The sequence below is a fragment of the Sphaeramia orbicularis genome, chromosome 19 (genome assembly GCF_902148855.1).
Source record: "Sphaeramia orbicularis chromosome 19, fSphaOr1.1, whole genome shotgun sequence".
NCBI lineage: Eukaryota > Metazoa > Chordata > Actinopteri > Kurtiformes > Apogonidae > Sphaeramia > Sphaeramia orbicularis.
The window spans coordinates 16,209,640-16,232,670 of NC_043975.1; the positions used below are offsets into that span (position 1 = coordinate 16,209,640).

Below are 23,031 nucleotides of genomic sequence, written 5' to 3' on the forward strand. Positions count from 1 at the left end.
CATTAATGGTAGCAGGCTTCCTAACCACTTAAAGTCTAAATGGAATGGAACAACATATTAGCTCTCAATTTTGTCAATATAAGTGTTTTGATGACGTTTCCTTGACATGACTTGAAAACTCCAAACACACTTGGAAAAGTCAACTGAAAGACACATGCCTTTCGTGACAAAAGAAAACATCTTTTGTCTTGCAGTTAATGAATGATATCAACATTTGCATATTCAGACATTCTGAACCTCTTCTCACATAGTGAATGAGACCCTTTAGGAGAGTAGGACACATCTTGTATCCAACAGTTAAACTTGAAATGAACTATATTTACATATTCAGAAAGTTTGGGTTTTTCAATAAGGGAAGGTGGAGGGGATGTCATCTTAACAGTTTTAATGAAGCTGGCGAACTTTTTTTGCGGAGAAAGCATATGAGACACAAATTGTTATTCAAAGCGGAGGATTTTAATGCAGCTGGAGGGGTTCTTTAAATTATTATACGGCAGAACTGCAAAAAAAATCCAATAACTTTTGTATTTAAGTATTCAGGTGTGAACATATGCATGCCATCATGATGGAGGAACTATTTAGATCATTCACTCTTTCAGCACCATTATGACTTGTTATGTAACTTTGTAACTTGTAACTTGTTTCTTTGTTTAGTTTTTTTTTTTTTAATGTTTTATCTGCATAGTATGTTGCCTCTTGACCATGTTGTCATTGTAAATGACAACTGGTTCTCAGTTGACCTTCTGGGTAAAATAAAGGTTAAATGAATAAGCAGAAGCTGTAAAACCACATTTTATAAAAGTGCATCTGACGCCTGAACTAAAAATAGGGAAGCATTGGTAGTACAAATGGTTCCAGGCACAACAAACCCCGCCCCTCGCACATATTGTAGTTTATTTTGGCATTGATCCAGCTGATGTCATCATGTCTATGTGTGTGCTGATGTCTGCATATCAATTGCCTCTATATCAGTGTTTTTCAACCTTGGGGTTGGGGCCCCATGTGGGGTCGCCTGGAATTCAAATGGGGTTGCCTGAAATTTATAGTAATTGGTAAAAATTAAAAAAAACTTACCAATAAAAAAATATATGGTGAATTGAGAGGGACAATCACAATCCATAAAATACATGACAAACTGTGAAGCTGAAACTGAAGCACTGTGGTACTGTTTATCTTTCAAATGTTCATTGTGGTCGGTTTCAGATGCTGCAGCTCTTTCATAATTCATAGTTTGAGTTATTGTTTGTTCAGTGTTAATTGTCAGCCTTGTAAATCCAAGCTGGACTGACTGTACATATCCTGACCAAGGAAAATCAAATTCTCACTTTGTGCAGTAATCTACACCTGGCTTTTCTGCCTCTGTCCATAATAATATACATTATTTAGCCTAAATTTTGTCAGAAATTAACATTTATTTGCAACATAGCATAGCAAACTATAAGATGATCAAAAACAAATTAATTTTAGAAAAAAAAAGTCTCCATTTTGAATGTCTGGGGTCGCCAGAAATTTGTGACATTAAAATGGGGTCACTGGCCAAAAAAGGTTGGGAACCACTGCTCTATATATATGCCAAGTTTGACATAAATTGAAACAAAATTGCTGTTTTTATAGACATTTGAAATTCCACCCATTATAAGTAAATGGAAAAACAAAAAGATTGGACAAATTCCTAAAATAATTTTTGATCTTTGACCTACTTTTCCCAAAATGTAATCACATCTGTTCTGGGTCACAGGCAATCTATAAACCCAATTTGGTATGAATTCAACCAATACTTTTGCTGCTAGAGTGTTAACAAAGAAACAAACCAAACCAAAAACAATACCCCCTGCCTTTCCTTCAGGGAGTAAAAATATACTTAAAGTACCACAAGTATGTGCAGAATTGCCTGTTTCAGACTAATACACATTATTTTATGACAATTATTGATGCATTAATATGTTCATCTTTAATGTAACAAACCTAATTCAATGTAATGTTATACATGCATGTCAATCAACACCTCCATATCAGACATTAATGCTTCTACTGGCCAAAAAAAATTTAATTAACAGAGCTATAAAGATGGAATTTGACTAAACTTACAGTTAGGTTGCACCACCGCATAACTATAAGAACAGAAACTGAAGAGACTTTGTATTTGTCTTGCACTACTGTAATGCAAAATATGCCCCTTTTTTACAACCCACAGTAAAGTATACATTTAACCCCCTCCAACAGCACCTTTTACAGCTGTAGCTCTGTAGCTTCATCACTTATCGTTTAGTGAATGAGCCTGCTCTTATCACAGCTGCCCAAAACCACAACCCTTCTTAATCACCAAAAGACTAAGAAGAAGAAGAAGAAGAAGAGAGAAGGAGAGGATGTTGAGGAAGTACAGCGATTAGACACACTAACAGTCTGGCAAGAATCCACTACATCTTGAACCACATCCCAGTCCATCTAAACTGGTTGACAAAACTCATGCCAGCAAGCAAGTCCACAACGATTTCACGTCCACAGCCAATAAAGGCAGACACCCAATTGACATCAAAATCCCCAGGGATGTGCTGCTCAGAAGCTGTCCAAGTCATTTCTGGCTGGCAGAGGGTGTTTCTGGGTAGTGATGCTAAATATTTTCATATTACATTAATGGCTTTGAGACAACTGTAGTAACATTGCTACACTGCTACAAATAGCAAACGTAAGGGCTTCTTTTCTCAGCTTTTTTTTAGGGTGGTGTATTGGTAAGAATGACTAGAAAACCTATTAAAATAAAAGAGTTATGTTTAGGGATGGGAATCGAGAACCGGTTCCCAGTAGCTCGATTCGTTGGAATTGTTAGTCTGCTTGATTAACTATTCTGCAACAATCACGTCAAATGCATCATATGTCATTTCCGTATTTTGGTTCAGAAGTGCTTTGATTGATACAGTTAATGTTAGTACCATTTCACTGCATCAACCTGCCGTCACTATTGTTTATGAATAATGTACAAGACAATCCAGGCTCATTTCATGGGGTCGTTCCACGTTGGTGGAACGTTCTACCAAGCACTACGAGAACAGAGGCGTCCCTGCCTATCTTCAAGAAGCTCCTGAAGACCCAGCTCTTCCGAGAGCACCTCCTATCCTAGCACTTTCAGACATTCCATTTTAGATATATTAATAAGGTTTTTCCCAGGATTATCACAGATTTTTCCAAAATCATCTCTGGACCTGCTGCAGTGGTCCTGCCTCTCTCCTGCCTTCATCGTCATCACTCACTTATCCTCAACTGCATCAATGTGTCTCCCCTTACTCCCCCCTTCCCCCTTCTTCTTACATTCAGAATAAGTTATTAATTCCAGAGGGAAACTATTGGCATTAACCCATAAAGGCCTAAACAACCACTGGTGACCAACATCATCTGCCAATATAAAATGTTTATTAACTTCTGATCCATTAATCTTATCAATACATGTAAATAATTGGTGTAAAATGCAGTTTGTCATCTTTTCATGGTCATCAGATATGACCCATTTGGATGTTCAGAGGCTCCAAAGTTACCATGGAAACACAGTAATCTTCTACAACATTGATTCACCAGTAAAACCCATGGAGTTGGATCAATGACAGTGGATGGACACACTTGGTTTATGTTCAGTTAATGATAAATTTTGTTGAAAAAGTCACATTTTCTTCATTTTTCTCTGTTTCTGATATTATGACAGTTAACTTTAATAGTAGCTTTTATGAACATCTACATGACCAGTAAATTAAACATGGGAAAATACCTGATTTTTATTGTAGAAACGCAAATAACAGAGGATAATATTATGATAAATGGTGATTAATCATTTAGTAAAGGTTAAATAAAGAGAAAAATTCATTTTGGAACTGCCGTAGAGGTCACACTGGGTCTTTATGGGTTAATAGTGCTTTGGCTATTGTGTACTGAAGTCCTACCTGTGTTATCCAGGAAGAACCTGAGTGAGCATTCCACGCTATTAAAGAACCCATCGATGATCATGTCGTCGATGTACTCCACATAGGCCTTCCACTCCTCAGAGGACGACTCCGCTCTGAACAGCTCCATATTTTTCTGAGACGAGGACAAAAACGTGACACTCATACCGAGTCAACATCTCTACCACATTTAAAAATACAGTTCAAGTTTCAAAGCTAATCGCTGACTTCATAATGACTTCACAGAGTGATGAAATATCAGTGAAAGTCTATGTTTCACTCAACACTGAAGAAACTTCTACCTTCAGCAGGAAGTGGATCTTTTCCCCAGAGGAACGAATCATTCTGTAAAACTTGTCCAGCTTCTCGGCTCGGTCCTCCAGACTCAGCAGCGCGTCTTTTTTGCCCTCTTTCCTGTCGAATATGGGGCTGGCCCAGGACCTCATGCAAGTCTGGATCTCCTCCACGTTGTCTTTGGTCCTCTGAAGTCGGCTTTCCAGGTCACAGATGGAGTCCCTCACCTCTTGAATATATTGCCAAATACCTGCAAAAAGAAGGACCATACAGAAAAAAGTGAAAAAGACGGAAAATATAAGGCGGAATGTTTGTATTTTGAAAGTATTAAACAAAAGTATTGGACTAAATTGGAATGTTATGTTTACTTAAATGTGGGTTGCTGCTTCATATCTACTTTTCAGTGCATCGTCCATGTTCGTGAGGGTCAGAAAATGCAGGAGAAAACAGGCAACCTTTCACAAAAGTATCTAAAGCATAAAAATCCTCTCGAGCTAGCTTTATGCACACACATCACAGATCAGTGTGCAGCTACTGTACGGTCTGCAGAGGGACTGTGAGTCTGTCCCAAAAGACAGCCGAGTGCACTGGCTTGTACCATAAACACTCTTCTCATTTCAGCTCCGTTCTTCTGGGAATGCTTGAGTCGGAGGAACTAACAACATGCCTGCCAGCAGCGTGTCAATCAAAGCTTATCAATGATTGAACACCACTCCTATTCTTATTTTATATGTTTTTCAAAATGCAAAGCTCTCTCCGTTCATGTTTCATCTCACAGCTGCCTGCTCTGCCCTAGAAATGACAAGGATGGGAGGTAACATCAGGCAGGAGGAATGTGAGTGGAATTTTTACTGAATACAGACAAACACTTGAATTATATACCATAATATCATATACACACCAGGGGCAGATACTTCACAGGTTTTTATTTTTGCTGTTTTCAACAAGTGCCCCACTTGAAACTTTAAAGATATTCACCATAGAAAACTGCTGGGTGACATAAGATGTGTATTTTTTATGGTACTGGTATTGCATATGTGAAATAAAAGTTTCACACCTCAATAAGCAGCAAATTATAAAATATTGCTCATTCCTCGAAGCCCTTAGGAGTGTTCACTGTAGAGTGTAAAGAGAGGAGACCCCAATTAACTGTGTGACCCCTAATGTTTATAAGGATTAGAAAACAACAATTAATATCACTCATATTTTGTTTGGAAAAGAAAACAATGCTGAAGTAATTGGTATATATGCACATACATATATATATAAATTTATGTTCAGTGTTTACTTTATTACGGTTTTCACTGCGAGAATATTGCAGCAGTTTCAAAGCAATATATGATTACTTCATATATAGTTGTTTTGTGGACCTGCACACACCTTATATTAATCATGTTTTTATATTCTATGAACCCCTGACTGTAGAATCAGTCTCATTCATTCTAATATGAAAAGGGAACATGATTTGCATTTTTCACTCAATTCTTTCTCCCAAAAGTCACTCAAGTAAAAACTGGATTCATTTTCCACTAGCCACATATCGTCCAAACATTCTAACTTTAAACTGACATTTCTCAGACACGTATATCAAAATTGTACTGTCTTTGATGCCCGTGTCTGTCTCCACATCCATCCCAAAAGAACTCACATTTCATTTAATGTGAGTAAAGAGGAGGAATAATTAAGATAAAGTAATGCTGCTTACCTGTGGGAAAAAAAAAACTAAATTATTGGTTTAGTATTTAATTATGACCTTTTTAATCTACAGTTATCCACCTACAGAACATTCTTAACCTGTCTGACCACGTCCATGTAGGAGACAGGAAGTGGAACATTTCATATCATCATTGCTGAAGATGATGCACCGTCTTTTTATACACAGGCTATTTGGATTTGCTAACGGAGATACTGTAATTGTGGGTTTTGTAATTAAGTAACAGAAGGGCCAACGGGTGACAGTAGGGCTAAAAAAAAATGACTAAAACCTAATATTATATTAGACACTTAATTTAATACTGAACCTATCATCATGTATTCATAAGAAATTCAAAAACATAATAAAACTAAGGGTTTTTTTTCTTGTTTTTGGGGAAAAGTAAAGATTGAGAGAACCTCTGTGTTTCCACCCACAACATTTACATAAAATGAAAAGTTCATCTCTGCTGGAGAGAGAGCTGTCAATCACGCATGTCAATCAAAGCTCTATAGCCTGAAAATCTTATTAACAGAGCAACTATTTACAAAAGGAGCTTCAGTACACTTGTAAGAGGCTCCAAATAACGAGGATGAACATTTATTGACTTAGTATTTCTAGGAAGAAGCTGACTTTATATGAATGGGAGCCGATTAGAGCCAGTATACAACATCTAGAGGTTGTCAGTGCTGTCCATGTGTGCATGTATCAGTGTTCAGAATTACAGTTGTGCTCATAAGTTTATATACCCTAGCAGAATGTGTGATTCTTTGGCCATTTTCAGAGAATATGAATGATTATACAATAACTTTTCTTTCACTCATGGCTCGCAGTTGGGTTAAACCATTTATTATCAAACAAATGTATTTGCTCTTTTTAAATCATACTGACAACAGAAATTATCCAAATGACCCTGATCTAAAGTTGACAAACCCTAGTCCTTAATCCTCTGTTTTGGCCCCTTTAACATCAATGACAGCTTGAAGTCTTTTGTGGTAGTTGTGGATGAAGCACTTTGTTTTCTCAGATGGTAAAGCTGCCCAATCTTGGTAAAACACCGTCAGTTCCTTTAAGATTTTGGGTTTTCTTGCGTGAACTGCAGGTTTGAGACCTCCCCAAAGTGGCTCAATGATATTGAGGTCAGGAGACTGAGATGGACACTCCTTCACCTTCACTTTTTTCAGCTGTAGCCAATAACAAGTCGAGTTGACCTTGTGTTTTGGGTCATTGTCATGTTGGAACATCGAAGACTGTCCCGTGTGCATTCTGTCAGGGTGTGTAAACTTATGAGCACAACTGGAAATGCAGAGCAACACTTTTTAAACATCAGATTAGTACAGGTTTTTTTATACTTTTATGACAGATTTTATTATGTGCATTATTTATTTATGGATTTTTATATATTTTTATACTGACTATTTTATTCTGTCTATAAGTATTTATCTGTGAGGGTTTTTTTTTTACATTTTTTTTAGAGACCAATGCGTTTTTTACATTACTTCTATGATAGAAATGTTTAAATGACTGAATTCGAATCCACAACAACCTCAGAAACTAAAAGTATATTCCTACATAATAATATTGTGTAGCAAAGGTTTATTCACCTAAAGTTTTGTGACTCAGTCTTTCATTGATGTGTGAAATATTGATATTGATAATGATATTGAGGTCAGCAGACTGAGATGGCCACTCCTTCATCATCAATTTTTCAGCTGTAACCAGTGACAGGTCAACTTGGCCTTGTGTTTTGGGTCATTGTCATGTTGGACCATCCAAGACTGTCCCATGCGCATTCTGTCAGGGTGTGTAAACTTATGAGCACAACTGTATTTATGAGTAATATGGGTGAACCAGTCCTTTAATAGCATCAAATTAATGAACATTTTAATGTGTCATTTCTTAAGAGCTCTCTCTGTGCCAGTTTGCCAGTTTGTGTCCTGACCTTCACTGTTCCAGCTCAAGTTCTCCTCTGCCTTTCTGAGCTGATCATCGATGTCCGCGAGCTGGCCCTGGATCAGAGGATGCTCCACATTGAGCACAGAGTGCATCACCTGCAGCCAGACAGTAAGGAGAGAAGGGGAAAAAAAAGAAATAAAGACAGATGAGATTTCATTTTTGGCTCCTGTTCGGATCGTACAGAAATATAATTTTAATATAACTGCCACTAAAAGGCCACACAGAAGCCCAGAGCACCAAGACGGGGCGTCGTCCTCATTAAAACCACCATTTCTGGATTGTTCCGTGTGACATGACTTAATTGGATGTGAACTTTCAGCTACCTGAAGCAAAGAAGCACCATTTTTAACTGAGGTAACTGTGATACACTTGGTTCTATTTTGTGGGAGCTCTTCTCTTGTGTGGCTCAGTTAATTACATCAGTGATTGCTCTTATATTGTTTTATGTTATACCGTTCAAATTGCCATTTTGCCCTCACGTGGCACATTTCCCACGGAAACACACAACACAATTATGTGTGGGATAATAACCACACCAAGGGAAAGCATAATTTATGCACTAATTCCCCTGAGGCTAATTATATACACATAAGACGCACAATGCAAGGTCTTATTTGAAGAACTTGATAATCAAAGTCAAATATATCAAATAGTTGCTCAGATTTTTAAAGCAGCATCAGACAGAATAGAAAAATAACTCCATAGCTAGAGAGCAACTCTACTGAGAGTGTGAAGAAAGAATCCAAACACCCAAACCTTCAGGACACATCTTCTGAAGACCAAGGTTCCCCAAAGTATATTCTAAAGAAATCCTTAAACATCTATCGCAGTTATTGTCAACTAAATCTCTCTCAGGAACCAGAATGCACACACAAAGAACACATGGAAATTAGAGCTTTGTGGTAGCACATAAATAATGAGAAATGAGCATGTTTTGAACCTAACCCTAACAAGTGTTGCAGAAATGGTCGGTAAAACCAGCGTAGAAAGTTCCAAAAAAACAGGGTATTTCAGGGAATCAATGTACTGTCCCTACTCATTTATGTGCAGTGAATATAATGAAAACTTACTTGCAGTAACTGTTACTGCTGCAGTTTAAACCAATAATAACAAAGGATGTGCATGAATAATGGATTAGTTGATTAGTCAAAATGGTAAGCATAGTCCACATCTTTTTTGAGAGTCAATTAATTATAATGTTAATGTGAAAAAGTGAAGTAAAAGTCCTGAGGGCTTTTTTTAGGGGGTTTTGATGGAGGGCATGTACTCAACTAATTGATTTACACTGGGTTGATTATTCAACTTAGTAGTAATTACAAAGTCCATCGCTTAAAATAAGTGTCAGAACTCACGGATACATTCAGTTATCACAGTTCAAGAGGGAAAAAAATGAACAAGTGTGGATGGTGAGTATTAAAAAAAAAAAAATAATTAAAAATAAAAAAAAAAAAAACATGTACACATTCATTTGTGAAAGGTAAAGGAAATATTCCTCAATCAAGTCTTGATCAAGTCTCAAGGTCAGCTGCAGTTGAGGGGTTTTATTGTTGAGGACATCCTTAAAATAGGCCTCTTTTTTAATTTTTGTGCACAGGAGTTATCTGTATCAACAGTATAGCAGCTGAAAATAGTAAAAAAAAAAAAAAAATTACAACAGGCTTTTTCATCTGTCCAGACCTGATACATGTGCCCATTAAATCCATTACATGTAGGTGAAAAATGATAGAATAATTTTTGGCAAAACACTGAAATTTGGTGCTTTGTCACAGCAATACTGCTCAATGAAAACTGAGAATTTTGAATTCTAGGACCTTAGATGATATTGAGTTAAGTCTGAAGTCAGTTGAGTTCATTCTTTCAGAGGTGTTTGTTAATTTCATGAGTTGGAAATGCCAAGAACTGAGCAAAAATTGTTTCTTGAAATCTAAATGGAAGACATTTAATTGCATGTGAGGTGAGTTATTTGTAATTCTGGACCTGATATATGTCCGTGCTAAATTTGGTCCATCTAGGACAGGGGTGGGCAACCTGTGGCTCTGGGGCCACATTTGGCTCTTTAGCTGTTTCCAATGGCTCCTTCTGGCTTTATCAAAAAACATATGGTAATGAATAATACTTACAGTATCAAAAATTCATGGGAAGGAATGCTTCTAGGACCAAAAAAAGAGTTTGTTCGAGGTGCTCTTTGGAAAAAGGGATTCATAAAGTAGATAACCAACAGGAAGAAAACTCCAAGGCACTCTCTTTAAACATTAAAATGCCTTTATTACCATGGCATGGTCATATCTAGACCTTAAAAAACTTGTACGCGTTTCGGCTTCAAGCCTTCATCAGGAAGTCAAAGCTTCAAAAGTCAAAAGGTCTAGATATGACCATGCCCTGGTAATAAAGGCATTTTAATGTTTAAAGAGAGTGCCTTGGAGTTTTCTTCCAGTTTGTTGTCTGACACTTACAGTATATTTGAAACATATTGCTGTTGTTGTTGCAACCGTGAAGTCATTCTAATGTCATGCAGTTGTAAAAATGTAGATTATACTGTATTTAAACTATGAGTAGTAGTAGTAGTAGTAGTTAGAGCCCGACTGATTAATCGGGTCGAGTATAGCTTATCACTAATAAATCAACATCAGCCAAAATGAAACCAATTTATTAAGTTTTTGAGATTCTGTCTGCGGCGATCCTGTCGCTCCCTGCTCCTGTGTGTGTGTGCTGCCCAGAGAGTTAGAGGACCAGTAAAGCCTCTCAGTTTCACTTTCACTTCTGCTTGGACAATCACAGTATCACCCCCACCACACATACGCACAATCACGGAATCACGGATCGCCACCCGTTGTTTTTTTTTTTCAAAACTCTGCTCTCCCCAGCATAAAAACTACCACATATACAACCCGTGGTTCCCCACAGGTCACATACTAGTCTAATATAAGACTATTATACAGTGTTTTAAAATTGTGTAAATTATCTTTGTGAGATAAACAAAGATTTATGCAACTGTTCATCCACCTGTTCACAATTATCTAATGTAAGATTATTATATCCTGTTTAGATCAATGTTCTTATTTCATATATCGGCCAATATATTGGTTATTGGCCAATATTAGATATCTGCTTTTTTTAGTCCCCAATATCAGTATCGGTATTGGCCCCAAAAATCCCATATTGGTCAGGCTCTAAAAGTAGTAGACGACTTTTTCATTTTTATGACATCGAGGACATTCATCTGTATATTCCACTGCAAAGAAAGTCTTCACATAACAATCCATTTTTGCTGCACAACACAATAATGACAAATGACAGATTTTCACAGTCTCCACCTTGAGGTAAAACATTAAACACATTTTTTTTTGGCTTGTTATGACCCTGGGTCATAATTTGTCTATTTATATGTATGTGTTTTCTGTTTAGTGTGTGTGTTTCCCCCCCGTCCTGTAGGTGTGCTGTGCCCCTTTTGTTTCCGTTTGTTGCAGGTTTCTGATTGGTGGAGCATGATTGCCCGGCCCTTTAAAGATGGCCCTGGAGCTTCCATCCTCACTCGCTCTTGCCTCCTGTCAGCTCCCAACTCTGTGTTCGTGTGTGAGACTGTCAGTCTTCGTGTGCTCCTGAGAAACTCGATTGTTTGTAGTTGTAAATAGTTTTGTTAAATTGAACCTTTTTCTGGTAAGGGAGGTCGGCTCTTTTGTTTTCACCTTTTCTCCTGTTTTGGTTAGGTAGTTAGGTAAGTTTTCTGTATTTTATTTCGTGCATTTATTTTGAGTAGGTAATTTAGTTTAAATTGTAAAAGAAGATATTTTGTTTGTTGTTTTAGCCGCTCCCTCCCCTAACCCTTCCTTAGTTGTTGAGAAAAAAATACTAATAATAAATATTGTGAACTTTTAGTTTTTGACTGACGTGTGTGCTTGGGAGCTGGGAGGGGACAAAAGTTGAGCACATTATGTTCGCCCTGGTGAACCCCTAGGCCGGGGCGTAACAGGCTCCAGAGAGTTGTTTTTTTTTTGTTTTTTTTTTTTATTTCTTCCCAAAAATGGCTCTTTAGATGAAAAAGGTTGCAGACCCATGATCAGGGTCAAACTTCATGTGGGGGCTTAACTTTTTTTTAATCTTTATTACTTCGGATGCTTGTACAAAATTAGTGCAAAATCCACCATTCATCCTTGTAACAGAAACTTTCCCTTTCACCTGATGATTCTTTCTCATATATTTTTTCCTATGTTTACATATGCGAATGTATGACACGGTGATGAAATCAATGTGATGAAGATTACTATGAGGAGGAATTATCATGAACTGCCTTATTTGCTTTTAGCCTAACGTAATCTGACCTTGTTGTATCGGCCCACGGTGAGCTCCAAGTTGCCCACATACTGCCACAGTTGCCCCCTGTTGGTGTAGAGCTGCATTGCCGTTTCAGGAATCGCCTCAGTATGCATGGCCTCCAAGTACTTCACTTCCCTCAGGACTGACACCAGCTAGAACAGATGGGAAGTAGAAGACACAAGCACTGAGAGGACAAGATATAGGTCATAAGATACTGTGTGACTTGGGACTTGTCTCCAAATCTGTGTACATAATGCGAGTGCAGCATCAGTGCAGAAAACTATCTTCATGAGGATGTATTTCTGTTGCATATGCACAAATAAAGTCCAGTGGGTGCAGGGCGGTGACTGCTGAGAGCTCAGTCCTCTCTTACCGCTCACATTTACATAACACTTGGCGGACTGCTGCTACTTTTAAGATTTTGAAGCGGAGGGGTGGGGGGGGGTGGGGGGTGGGGAGTGGCTTTGACTGACCTGACCTTCAACACCCACAGTTCTGCTTTGATCTGATTTTCCTTATTATTAATTCTGAGCTATTCCTTTACATAAAAATTAAGATTCAGTTTGAAAAGTACCCATTTAATCAGCCTTTGTCTTTAGAAGAAAAAAAAAAAAGAGGTTTAAGTCAGGAGATGTTTTTGTTCTTTTATTGAGAAATGCAACTTATCATATTCATTATGCTTTAAAAAAAAAAAAATAGAACTTATCTGGGAAACCCCTAAAGCCCCACAGTTTAAAGAATGGGTAAATATGATGATAAAGATTTCTTCATATGAATGTATGCTTTATAAGTTAAATAACAGGAATGGTACTGCAGCACCAGTTTGGGAACCATTTTAGTCTTATATTATTATTACTGTCAGTCAGCAGGAAGAAAGCTGATTTACTTCCCTCTGTATTTGAATGTATGTACTTATTTATTTCATTAATTTATTTTTTCTTTCGAAGAACTTCCACGCCTCATAGTATTATCGATACTTTTTACATACAGTCACGGAAAAAATTATTAGACCATCAAAAGTCATCAAAAACAATGGTTATGCAATGAAGTACTAACTCCTGCGTGTATCATGTGACTAAAACAGACAGAAAAAAAACATGGAATGCCTAAAAGCACTGTTTTTGCCAGTACAATGCCATAGCTATTGATGTCAGAGCTTAAAGGTAGGAGATCCTGGAAAAACGGTTCGAGCAAGCTACATTTTAAAAATATACAATTCAAGTCCAAACCCCTTTCTTCAGACTTCTCCCCGAAGCCACGCCCACAGAGTACTGGATTTTACTCGCAGAGAGGGGAGGGGGGAGGGACAAATGGCAGTTGAATTTGACAGACATATCACCATTCAATCATTTTCGATGGGCCGGTTAAAATGATTGGATGGTGTTTTTTCAGTCCTGTCCGTTCCACAGGTGACTAAAAATGTTTATTTCTGAGTTAGAGCATTTAATTAGTTGGTTGCAATTGGGGTGTGAAGGGGATTTTAAGCAATATAGTAAAAAATGCTCCAGGAAAACATCTCTTACCCTACCTTTAAGGGATTTTGGTTATTATCAAGAAAACCATGGAAAATGGCTAGATATCAGCTCTGAAATGAAACTCTTATGAGTTATTTTTGTTGATATCATTATATTTGTCCAAACAAATGTACTTTTAATTGTACCAGGCATTAAAATGAACAAGAAATTGAAGAAAACAAGGGTGGTCTAATATTTTTTTCCACAACTTTATGTATAAAAGCCCTGCTTGTTAATAATAAGCAACAATGTATGATTGTCATGTACCAAGCAAAAACTCTAATAAAAACTTGCATTATATAAAAAAAAAAAAAAAAATAGAACTTATCCAGATGCAAAAAAGCTTCAATGAATGTAATATAATCACTGAGTTGCTACTGTGATAATATACCATTTAGTCTAGTTGCATCGGTTTAAACTCTTGACTGGTGCTTTGCGATTCAAGTTTCAAGTCACCTTCATCTTCAGGTTTAATTCTCTATCTTCACCTCCAAATTCTCCAAAAGCATGTTGAGCAGTTGCACGTGTATGAGTAAGGTCACGTTCATCACAACCCTGTGCAAGTGGGACCATGTTTATACGCGGGGCATAGAAATTCTCTCTCTTGAGTGTGGTTTTCCACTGTTCTGGACGCTTATATCATGTGCATAAGCCTGGTTTTTATGTCTGTGGGCTCTGAGACTTATTAAACGCCAGATGTATGATTTTATGCAGCTGCTGATGAGTGTATTGACACCTGGATAGTTAATAGAAGGTTGAGATCTGCCAGATATAACATCACACGAATAACACAGGCAGAGGTGGAAAGCAACAAAATAGAGGTACGTAATTTCTTCTACAACTGAACACACATATCTGTATTTTCTACTCCTTTTTAAATACGGTTTGCCTTAACTTTACTTAGGTTGAGGGGAATTAAAGACATTCAACACATACATTAAGCACAATAACACTGAAAATATTATACCCTGGGTGCAAAAGAGAATATCATCAAGATGAAAGATATGGCGACAACATCATAAAGAAAAAAATGACATAAAATTATGGAAATGAGTGCAAACCGCCTCCTTATTCAACATGAAAAAAGACTACCTAAAAAGTGACACTGGCACTGAAAAAAAACTCTTTATGATTAGGAATCTGTTCTGAATGCCAGGTTAAGCAATTAATAAAAACCATACTGTAGCACGAAATATTGGTTTGTCTCTTGCCGCAGAGCCAATCAAATGTTAGCATTTGTGCCAGAGCCAATCACAGGTACTTCTACATGAACTCATTAGCCTCTTGTTGCCATAGTACTGTGGTCATATATGGCGTGTGCTTCAGTGCGTTCTTTTGTGCATTTTGCTACCACAGTGCTGTGGCAATTGGTAGAAGAAATGACAAATTAGTGATAGTATATAGCGCAGGTATCAAACATGCGGCCCAGGGGCCAAATCTGGCACGCCAAAGGGTCCGGTCTGGCCCCTGGGATGAATTTGTGAAATGCAAAAATTACACTGAAGATATTAATCCTTTTAGTTCAGGGCCCACATACAGACCAATTTAATCTCAAGTGGGTCAGATCAGTAAAATACTATCACAATAACCCATAAATACTTACAACTCCAAATTTTTGTCTTTGTAAATGTAAAAATGTTCATGTCATTTTAGTCTATTTACACAAAAACAAACTAACATTTTACAAAAACATGAATAACCTCAACAAATATAAACATTTTGAAATGTCTGAAGTGTAATTTTACCAATATTCTGCCTGTTATTAAATGTTTGGTGTATTTGTGGATCCACTGTGATCTGTAAGTTGTAATTTACATGTTTAAATAATAAACTGAGACATAATATTGTTAAAATCGCACTTAGTTTTCTTAAGAAATTTCAGTTTGTTCAAGTTATTCACGTTGTTTTAAAGGATACTTGGTAGATGTAAACATTTTCATCACATAATTTTACTTTTTTTGCTCTAAAACATATAAAAAAGTTTGGAGTTGATATTATTTATATATTATTATTTTATTATTTTACTGGTCCGGCCCACTTCAGATCAAATTTGGCTTAATGTGGCCCCTGAACTAAAATGAGTTTGACACCCCTGGTCTATAGTGTAGAATAGGAATTATTGTTCTAAATACTCTATACATTGTTTTGTGGTGTTCTTTACTCTTTGCAGTCAGTGAGGCTGGAGAAGGTGGGCGGAGCTACATGTTAGATGTGCCATGTGACTTCTCAGTTCTGTGTCAGTTCAGTGTATTGAGTGCTGTGCTCCGAATTGTGAACGTTGTCCCAGTGGCTAAAAAAAGAAATAATGGTACTTCAACCAGGAATTGAACCCAAGTCTTCCGCGTTGCAGTCCAATACACAATCCAGTGAGCGAAACCTCCACTGCTGCTAAGTGTGTCCTATTTTCTATCTGATTGCCTTGGTACTTTTTGGGATGTAACAAGTTACCAGTGTAGACATGATGTAATGATGGCGATGATTGGCGCTGTGGTAATAGACAAACCGATATTTCATGCCAGGGTGGAAACTGAAACAATGTAAAAGCAGTCAAAATGTCATGTTGTTTCAAGTTCTGTTGCTGCCATTGAAATCTCATTCAAGCAAAGTGAATGCTCATTAAATTCAGTGTGTTGTTTTGGAATTCTTTTTTAATGTTAGAATAATTTGAGATGTTTAGTTCATGCAACTTTGCACTGTAACAGCCAGTAGAAATGTCAAAGGCTTTTGACTTTTACATTGTGTGTATATTTTCACTTTTTCTGGAATAAAGAAGTTGAATCAGTGCTTCTTTTTTCTACACAAGCACCTGGATCTTTTACTTGAGTAAAGAAAGTGTACTTTTGCCACCTCTGCCCACAGATGCAGCTTGTCAAACAGACACATCTCATCTACATCTTGCCCGTAATAATGTTTTTCCAGTCTGTTATAAAAAACCTGGGGGTTGAAGTTGACTGCAATCAGATGAGTGGAGGGGTCTCTGCTGATCAACGGCAGGCCGAGGTTGTACTGAGAGCTCTCGCCTACTGTCTCTTTCCACGACTCATATAGGTTTCTGGAGTATCTGAAACAGCAAAGCACAAGAGGACAATGTGCCGTGACAATCAAACAAAAGTTATTATCACTGAAAAACAATTTATACCTATACCGCCTGGGTATAACGTTGTTTCGTTTTTCCATTAAATAGGACCGGGCTTTGATTTCACAAGGCCACAGGCGTGAAAAAGGCTCGTATTATGAAAATTAACATAAGCAACAAAACAGGCGGCTAAAAGGCATATGATTGAGCCATTTTCCCAATCCTCTGAGGCTGTAAACAGAATAAGAGGCGTCGCTCGTACCTCCATATCAAGCAGACAATAGGGGGAGGGGGTGAGGTGGCGGGAAAGGAGGGTTAGAGGCAGGTGTGGGGGGATAAAGGGGGTGGGGAGGGGTGGTATATGAGGATAAACGCTGATTCATCTGCAAGAGTCTGGGAACAGACAATATGTCAGGGCTCTGTACAGCTATATCAATCTGTAAATAGCCACGATTATGATGAGAACTTCAGTGCGCACTGTGTGCTCCTTATTGGATTTCTGCTGCGAGCTTCATTTCCTGATAGTGGCACCGCAGACGCAGAGGCAATCAAATGCCTTGGTCATGGCCATAAATCACGCAGCATTTTGTCTGCGGGGGTAATGAGTAAGGATCCCCGTCCTGCTCCTGACTGGAATATGTATAATAACGGTAGCGTTCATCTGTGGCAGCGGCGGTGATTATTACAGAATAACAAGGGCTCTAATTTCTGATGGGAGTAAATTGAGGGCAAAGAACTGATGTTGTTCATCACTGCATTACTCCGGGTGGGGACACACCAAGTGAACGAGTGACGTTAAGCATGTGAAGCCTTTCTGAGTGAGTGCATGTCATTCACAAAGAGCCTCATTCCATGCGTTTACATGACAACTTTTATTCCTGGTTTAATCTGAATAAAGGTTAGATCCTATTTAAGATGCCCATGTAAACACCTTATTCTAGCTGATAAAGAAAAGTTCGGATTAAATTTAAATCCGAATAAAGTCACTGGTTTAATCCCCTTTTAATTCTGAGCTAAATTATTCCTCAGACATGTAAACCCTTTATTCCGTTTGGACTTTATTCCTGTCATTCTGCACATGCTCGTTGTCTTGTCCTGTCGCGATGACGCACACATTCTGCGCTGGCGGAAAAATATGCAATGCAGTTTAGTCAACCCAAACCGTTCCAGTGGGCTATTCTGATGGAATCTACCAGCCTCTAAAACCCTGAAGGAAGAGTTCATCACCTGTTTTTTATTCATTCATTTGTCATGCAGTAATGAGTTCCATAAGTGGGATAAACAGTTTGCACTGCAGTGCACTGATTGCCTTGTTCTCGCAGCCCTTCCGTTAGCTTAGCTTAGCCTAGGTTAGCATAATGGCTTCATTCCTATGGTCAGATGTAGCCAGGCTTTTATAGGTGATCAGTAGTATTTTATGGCTGATTTTGTGAAATTCAGTTCTCCCTAATCATTACTTTAGTCCGCTGGGGTCAACATGATCACAGATTGAGGCTCAAATCATGGTGATGTGACTCACTGCACTGATAAAATGTTGGGAAATAAAAACGAATGCAAAGCTAAAACAGTAAAGTAAAGCTAATTTAGCGCATGCATCCCTTCCAACAAAAAGATTTTCCAACTTCCGTCAACACAACAGTCCAAGATTGTATGAGCGCAGTAAGTCGCAGATCTAAAGAAATAATTAGGGAGAGTCGGATTTCACAAAATCACTTACAAAAGACGACAAATCACCTTTAAAAAACTGGCTATGTGTGACCATGGAAATGCAGTGACTATGCTAAGCTAAGCTAATTTAAAAGCTATTTTAAAAATGATTAGTTCCTGGAGGAATTGAATGCACAAATACTAAACACATTTTTATTTGATCACAACAGGATCTAATGCAGGGGTGTCAAACTCATTTTAGTTCAGGGGCCACATTCAGCTAAATTTGATCTGTAGTGGGCCGAACCAGTAAAATAATATAACATATATAACAATATAACATAATAATATATAAATAATGTCAACTCCAAACTTTTCTCTGTTTTACAGTGAAAAAAGTAAACTGACATTATAAAAAGGTTTACATCTGCAAACTATCTATCTACACTTAGTACTAATAGCAAAATAAAACACCTCTATCCATCTGGACTTCTCATTTATCACAGTGTTTCTTGCAGTTATTTCATCATCTTGACTGACCTTTTCTTTTTGCAGACATTTTGGCTTATGTTACCAATAACATGGCAGTAATGGCTTTATCCTATTTAGCCGCCCCAGGAGGTCTATCTAGTGAAACTCCAAGCCCCTGAAACTGACACACCTAAATGGGAGGCAGCATTTTAACACAAAGGCATTTACACCTGTGATTTCTGCTTTTACCCAGAGAGAGGAAACACCAGATAAAGGCTCACTGATATGTAACATATGATTATCGTTTGTGTCTGCAAACTCACATACAGTCAGTATTGTGTAATATACATTCTGATGTAGTGAGAAAGATATGTTATATCGCAGAGAAGGTAATTTTATAGTCTCTGTCTGCCAGATGTTTGGAAAAAACATCACATGAACAGAGGCCAGACTGATCCAGGATATGTAATCCTATATGACAAAACTTATCAAAACCCTATTACATATCTCTGTGGGAACATATCAAAATGTCTGCTGCAATTTGGGAATGTAACTAAATTAGTCTGGTTAATGTGTGACTGGCCGCTAAGTTAAACCTTTTAACCCATAACGACCCAAACATCCACGACCAACCAAAACTATCCGCTAATCTAAAATGTTACATAACTGTTAATCCTATCAATTCATGTAAATAACTGGTGTTAATGCAGTTTGTCATCTTTTCATGGTCATCAGATATGACCCACTGGGATGTCCAGACACTCCATAGTGAACATGAAAACACCGTCATCTTCTACAACATTGATTCACCAGTAAAACCCATGGAGTTTTAATAAATGACCACAGGTAGCGACACTTGTTTCTATGCTCATTTACTAATATTTTTTCTGAAATAGTCACTTTTTCTTCAGTTTTCAGTGTGTCTGATGTAATAACTCTCAACTTTAATCTGAGCTCTTACAAACATCTAAATCACAGGTATCAAACATGCGGCCCGGGGGCCAAAACCGGCCTGCCAAAGGATCCAATCTGGCCCCTAGGATGAATTTGTGAAATGCAAAAATTACACTGAAGATATTAATAATCAAGTATGTTAAAATCATTTTAGGTCAGTTCAATCTAAAGTGGATCAGACTAATAAAATATTATCATAATAACCTATAAATAATGAAAACTGCAAATTTTCCTCTTTGTATTAGTATAAAAAAGTGAAATTAGAAAAAAAAAGTTACATTTACAGAATATCCTTGTACAAAAAATATGAATATCCTGAACAAATATGAACAATCTGAAATGTCTTAAGAGAAGTATGTGGAATTTTACACAATATTCTGCCTGTTACTATTTCTTTAATTTGTGATGCACATGTATAAATGACATAATATTGTTAAAATTGCACTTTTTTTCTTAAGAATTTTCAGATTGTTCATATTTGTTCATGTTATGTTCAAGTACGGTTCGTAGATGTAAACATTTTCATAAGGGAACTTTACTTTTTTCACTCAAAAACATAGAGAAAACTGGAGTTGACATGATTTATCAGTTCTTATCCTATTATTTATATCATTTTACTGGTCCGGCCCACTTTATATCATATTATGCTGGATGTGGCCCCTGAACTGAAATAAGTTTGACACCCCTGATCTAAATGATCTGTAAATTAAATATAGGAAAATAACAGATTTTCACCCAAAAAAATGCAAAACAAAGAGGAGAATATTACAATAAATGGTGATAAATTACTTCAGAAAGATTAAATATAGAGAAAAAAATCATTTGGGAACTGCCACAAAAGTAACACTGGGTTTTTATCGGTTAAAATACACAACAATTACTGTGTTATTGGTGTAATGAGATGGGACGGGTGGGGGTTAACTGGTTAGCATGTCATTAAAAGAAAGCTGCCAAAAGCTAAAGTTAAAAGAATGAGGAAGAAGAGTAAACACTGAAATGCACTGTATTTGTCAGGGGACCAGACACGTGGAATCAATGTTGTTGTTATACACAAATGAGCCACATTTCAGAAAATATTGGAACACAACGAATACACTTAACTTTGTGACCGGTTTCAAATATGCATCCGACAAGAAGCAGCTGATAAAATTACACAGTAGTTCCAGGAGGTAAACCCTGAAACACTGTCATTTTAATCTTATCTCTGGGCTATGATTTTTCTTCTCTCTACAAGGACATTTCTTCAGAAGTACAAAAAGTGAAGATCTGTTCCTCTTTGATTCTCGTTCAGTTTAGTTTGATTTCAGTACAACCCCCCCTCCCCAATGGGATGCTTTATCTTCCAGGTTTTGATGTTGAATGTAGTCTAAAAGGCCATTCCTCACTTGGCATCAGTGAGCAGCGACAGAACGTATGGGATTATGGAAGTCTGTGAAATAATCTGCAGAGGAGTGCCACAGTAATGAGAACATAAATCATGCCTGGAGCTTTATGTCTACATGCTATTCCACAGGGGCCGCTTCAAAAATGTTATACACTCGGCTAACAACATCACAAATGTTCAGTTTAAAAACGGCGCTGGCGTGAAATTACAGAGAAAAGGACTTTAGAGACGCAGCTGATATGCAATCCAAGTTATTAACTTTCATAAAATTTACAGTTCAATAAGGTTTCGTCTCATCCTGCCACTGTTGGTTCCGTTGAAGTCTTTGTTGTTCTTCTTTTATTTGGTAACGCGCAGATCTGATGATGACATATAGTGTAATACATTAACATTGGATGCACACACCTGTCCAACAGTTGCATCATCTCCTCATACTTCTGGATGACCGTGGCTCCTGCTGCAGACTCCAGGCACCTGCAGAGAAGATGAAATTTTACAACCCATACAAAGGTTATAGCCAATATCTTTCCAGTAGCCAATATCCCAAATCATCATTTTTACGAGGCCCTTAAAACAACTCACAGAGCGATTAATTCAGACTGAGACCACGGGAAATGCATGACTACGCAAAACTTCACTTTTTAATCTGTTGTGTGTGAGACTCACGGGTAGGAGATATGTCTAAATTTGGAGAAGGCGCTCTGGATGCGCTGCTGTAGCGCCTGGGCCCATTTCAGCCCCCCAGCTACTGGCGGCATATTCTTATTCACTGGAGTCGAACCTAGAGAGGAGAAGTATCATTACTGACAGTCAAACAGATATTTCACACATCAGCGAAAGACTGAGTCACAAAACTTTATGGGAATAAACCTTTGCTACACAATATTGTTACGGAGGAATATACTTTTTGTTTCTGAGTTTGTTGCAGATTCAGATTCAGATTCTTTATTTGTCATTTAAACATTACTATCATAGATGTAATGTAAAAACGTATTGGTCTCTAAAAAAAAACAAAAATAAAACACACGGATAAACACTTATAGACAGAATAAAATAGTCAGTATAAAAATATATTTAAAAATCTATAAATACACTGCAGAAATCAAAATTTTACCACGTGTATTTTTCTCATTTCTAGTCAAAATATCTCATCACACTTAAAATTAGACATAATCACCTAATGAGTAACTTTTCAGTGAGATATAACAACTTATTTTTAGACAATTGATCTTGAAAATCTTATTTCAAGAAATCTTACCAAGATAATTTTCACTTGTTCCAAATGGCAGATTTTTTTTTTTTTACTTGAATGAAGCAAAAAATCTTGAAGTAAGCAAAAAAAATCTGTCATTGGAACAAGTGAAAATGATCTTGGTAAGATTTCTTAAAAAAGATTTTCAAGATCTATTGTCTAAAAATAAGTTGTTATATCTCACTGAAAAGTTACTCTTTAGATGATCATGTCTTATTTTAAGTGTGATGAGATATTTTGACTAGAAATAAGAAAAATACACTTGGTAAGATTTTGATTTTTTCAAATAATGCACATAATAAAATTTGTGATAAAAGTATAAAAAAAAAAAAAACTGCACTAATCCAATGTCAAAAAAGTGTTGCACTGAATATACAGTTGTACTCATAGGTTTACATACCCTGACAGAATGCACATAGGATGGTCTTGGATGTTCCAACATGACAATGACCCAAAACACAAGGCCAAGTCGACCTGCCATTGACTACAGCTGAAAAAAGTGAAGGTGAAGGAGTGACCATCTGAGTCTGCTGAACTCAATATTATT

General features: G+C 37.2%; 1 protein-coding gene across 1 annotated transcript in view; it reads right to left on the reverse strand.

Annotated features, from left to right (window-relative positions):
- The window catches only part of dnah9 (dynein, axonemal, heavy chain 9), a 344,949-nt gene that overhangs the window by 298,962 nt on the left and 22,956 nt on the right, over nucleotides 1–23,031 (reverse strand). Inside the window, exons 10-16 of the mRNA XM_030122326.1 lie at nucleotides 21,899–22,013; nucleotides 21,638–21,706; nucleotides 16,635–16,761; nucleotides 12,192–12,338; nucleotides 7,859–7,967; nucleotides 4,232–4,473; nucleotides 3,930–4,065 (exon numbers count right to left, since the gene is read on the reverse strand). Coding sequence (XP_029978186.1) covers nucleotides 3,930–4,065; nucleotides 4,232–4,473; nucleotides 7,859–7,967; nucleotides 12,192–12,338; nucleotides 16,635–16,761; nucleotides 21,638–21,706; nucleotides 21,899–22,013 — 945 coding nt within the window. The remainder of the gene's footprint in view (nucleotides 1–3,929; nucleotides 4,066–4,231; nucleotides 4,474–7,858; nucleotides 7,968–12,191; nucleotides 12,339–16,634; nucleotides 16,762–21,637; nucleotides 21,707–21,898; nucleotides 22,014–23,031) is intronic.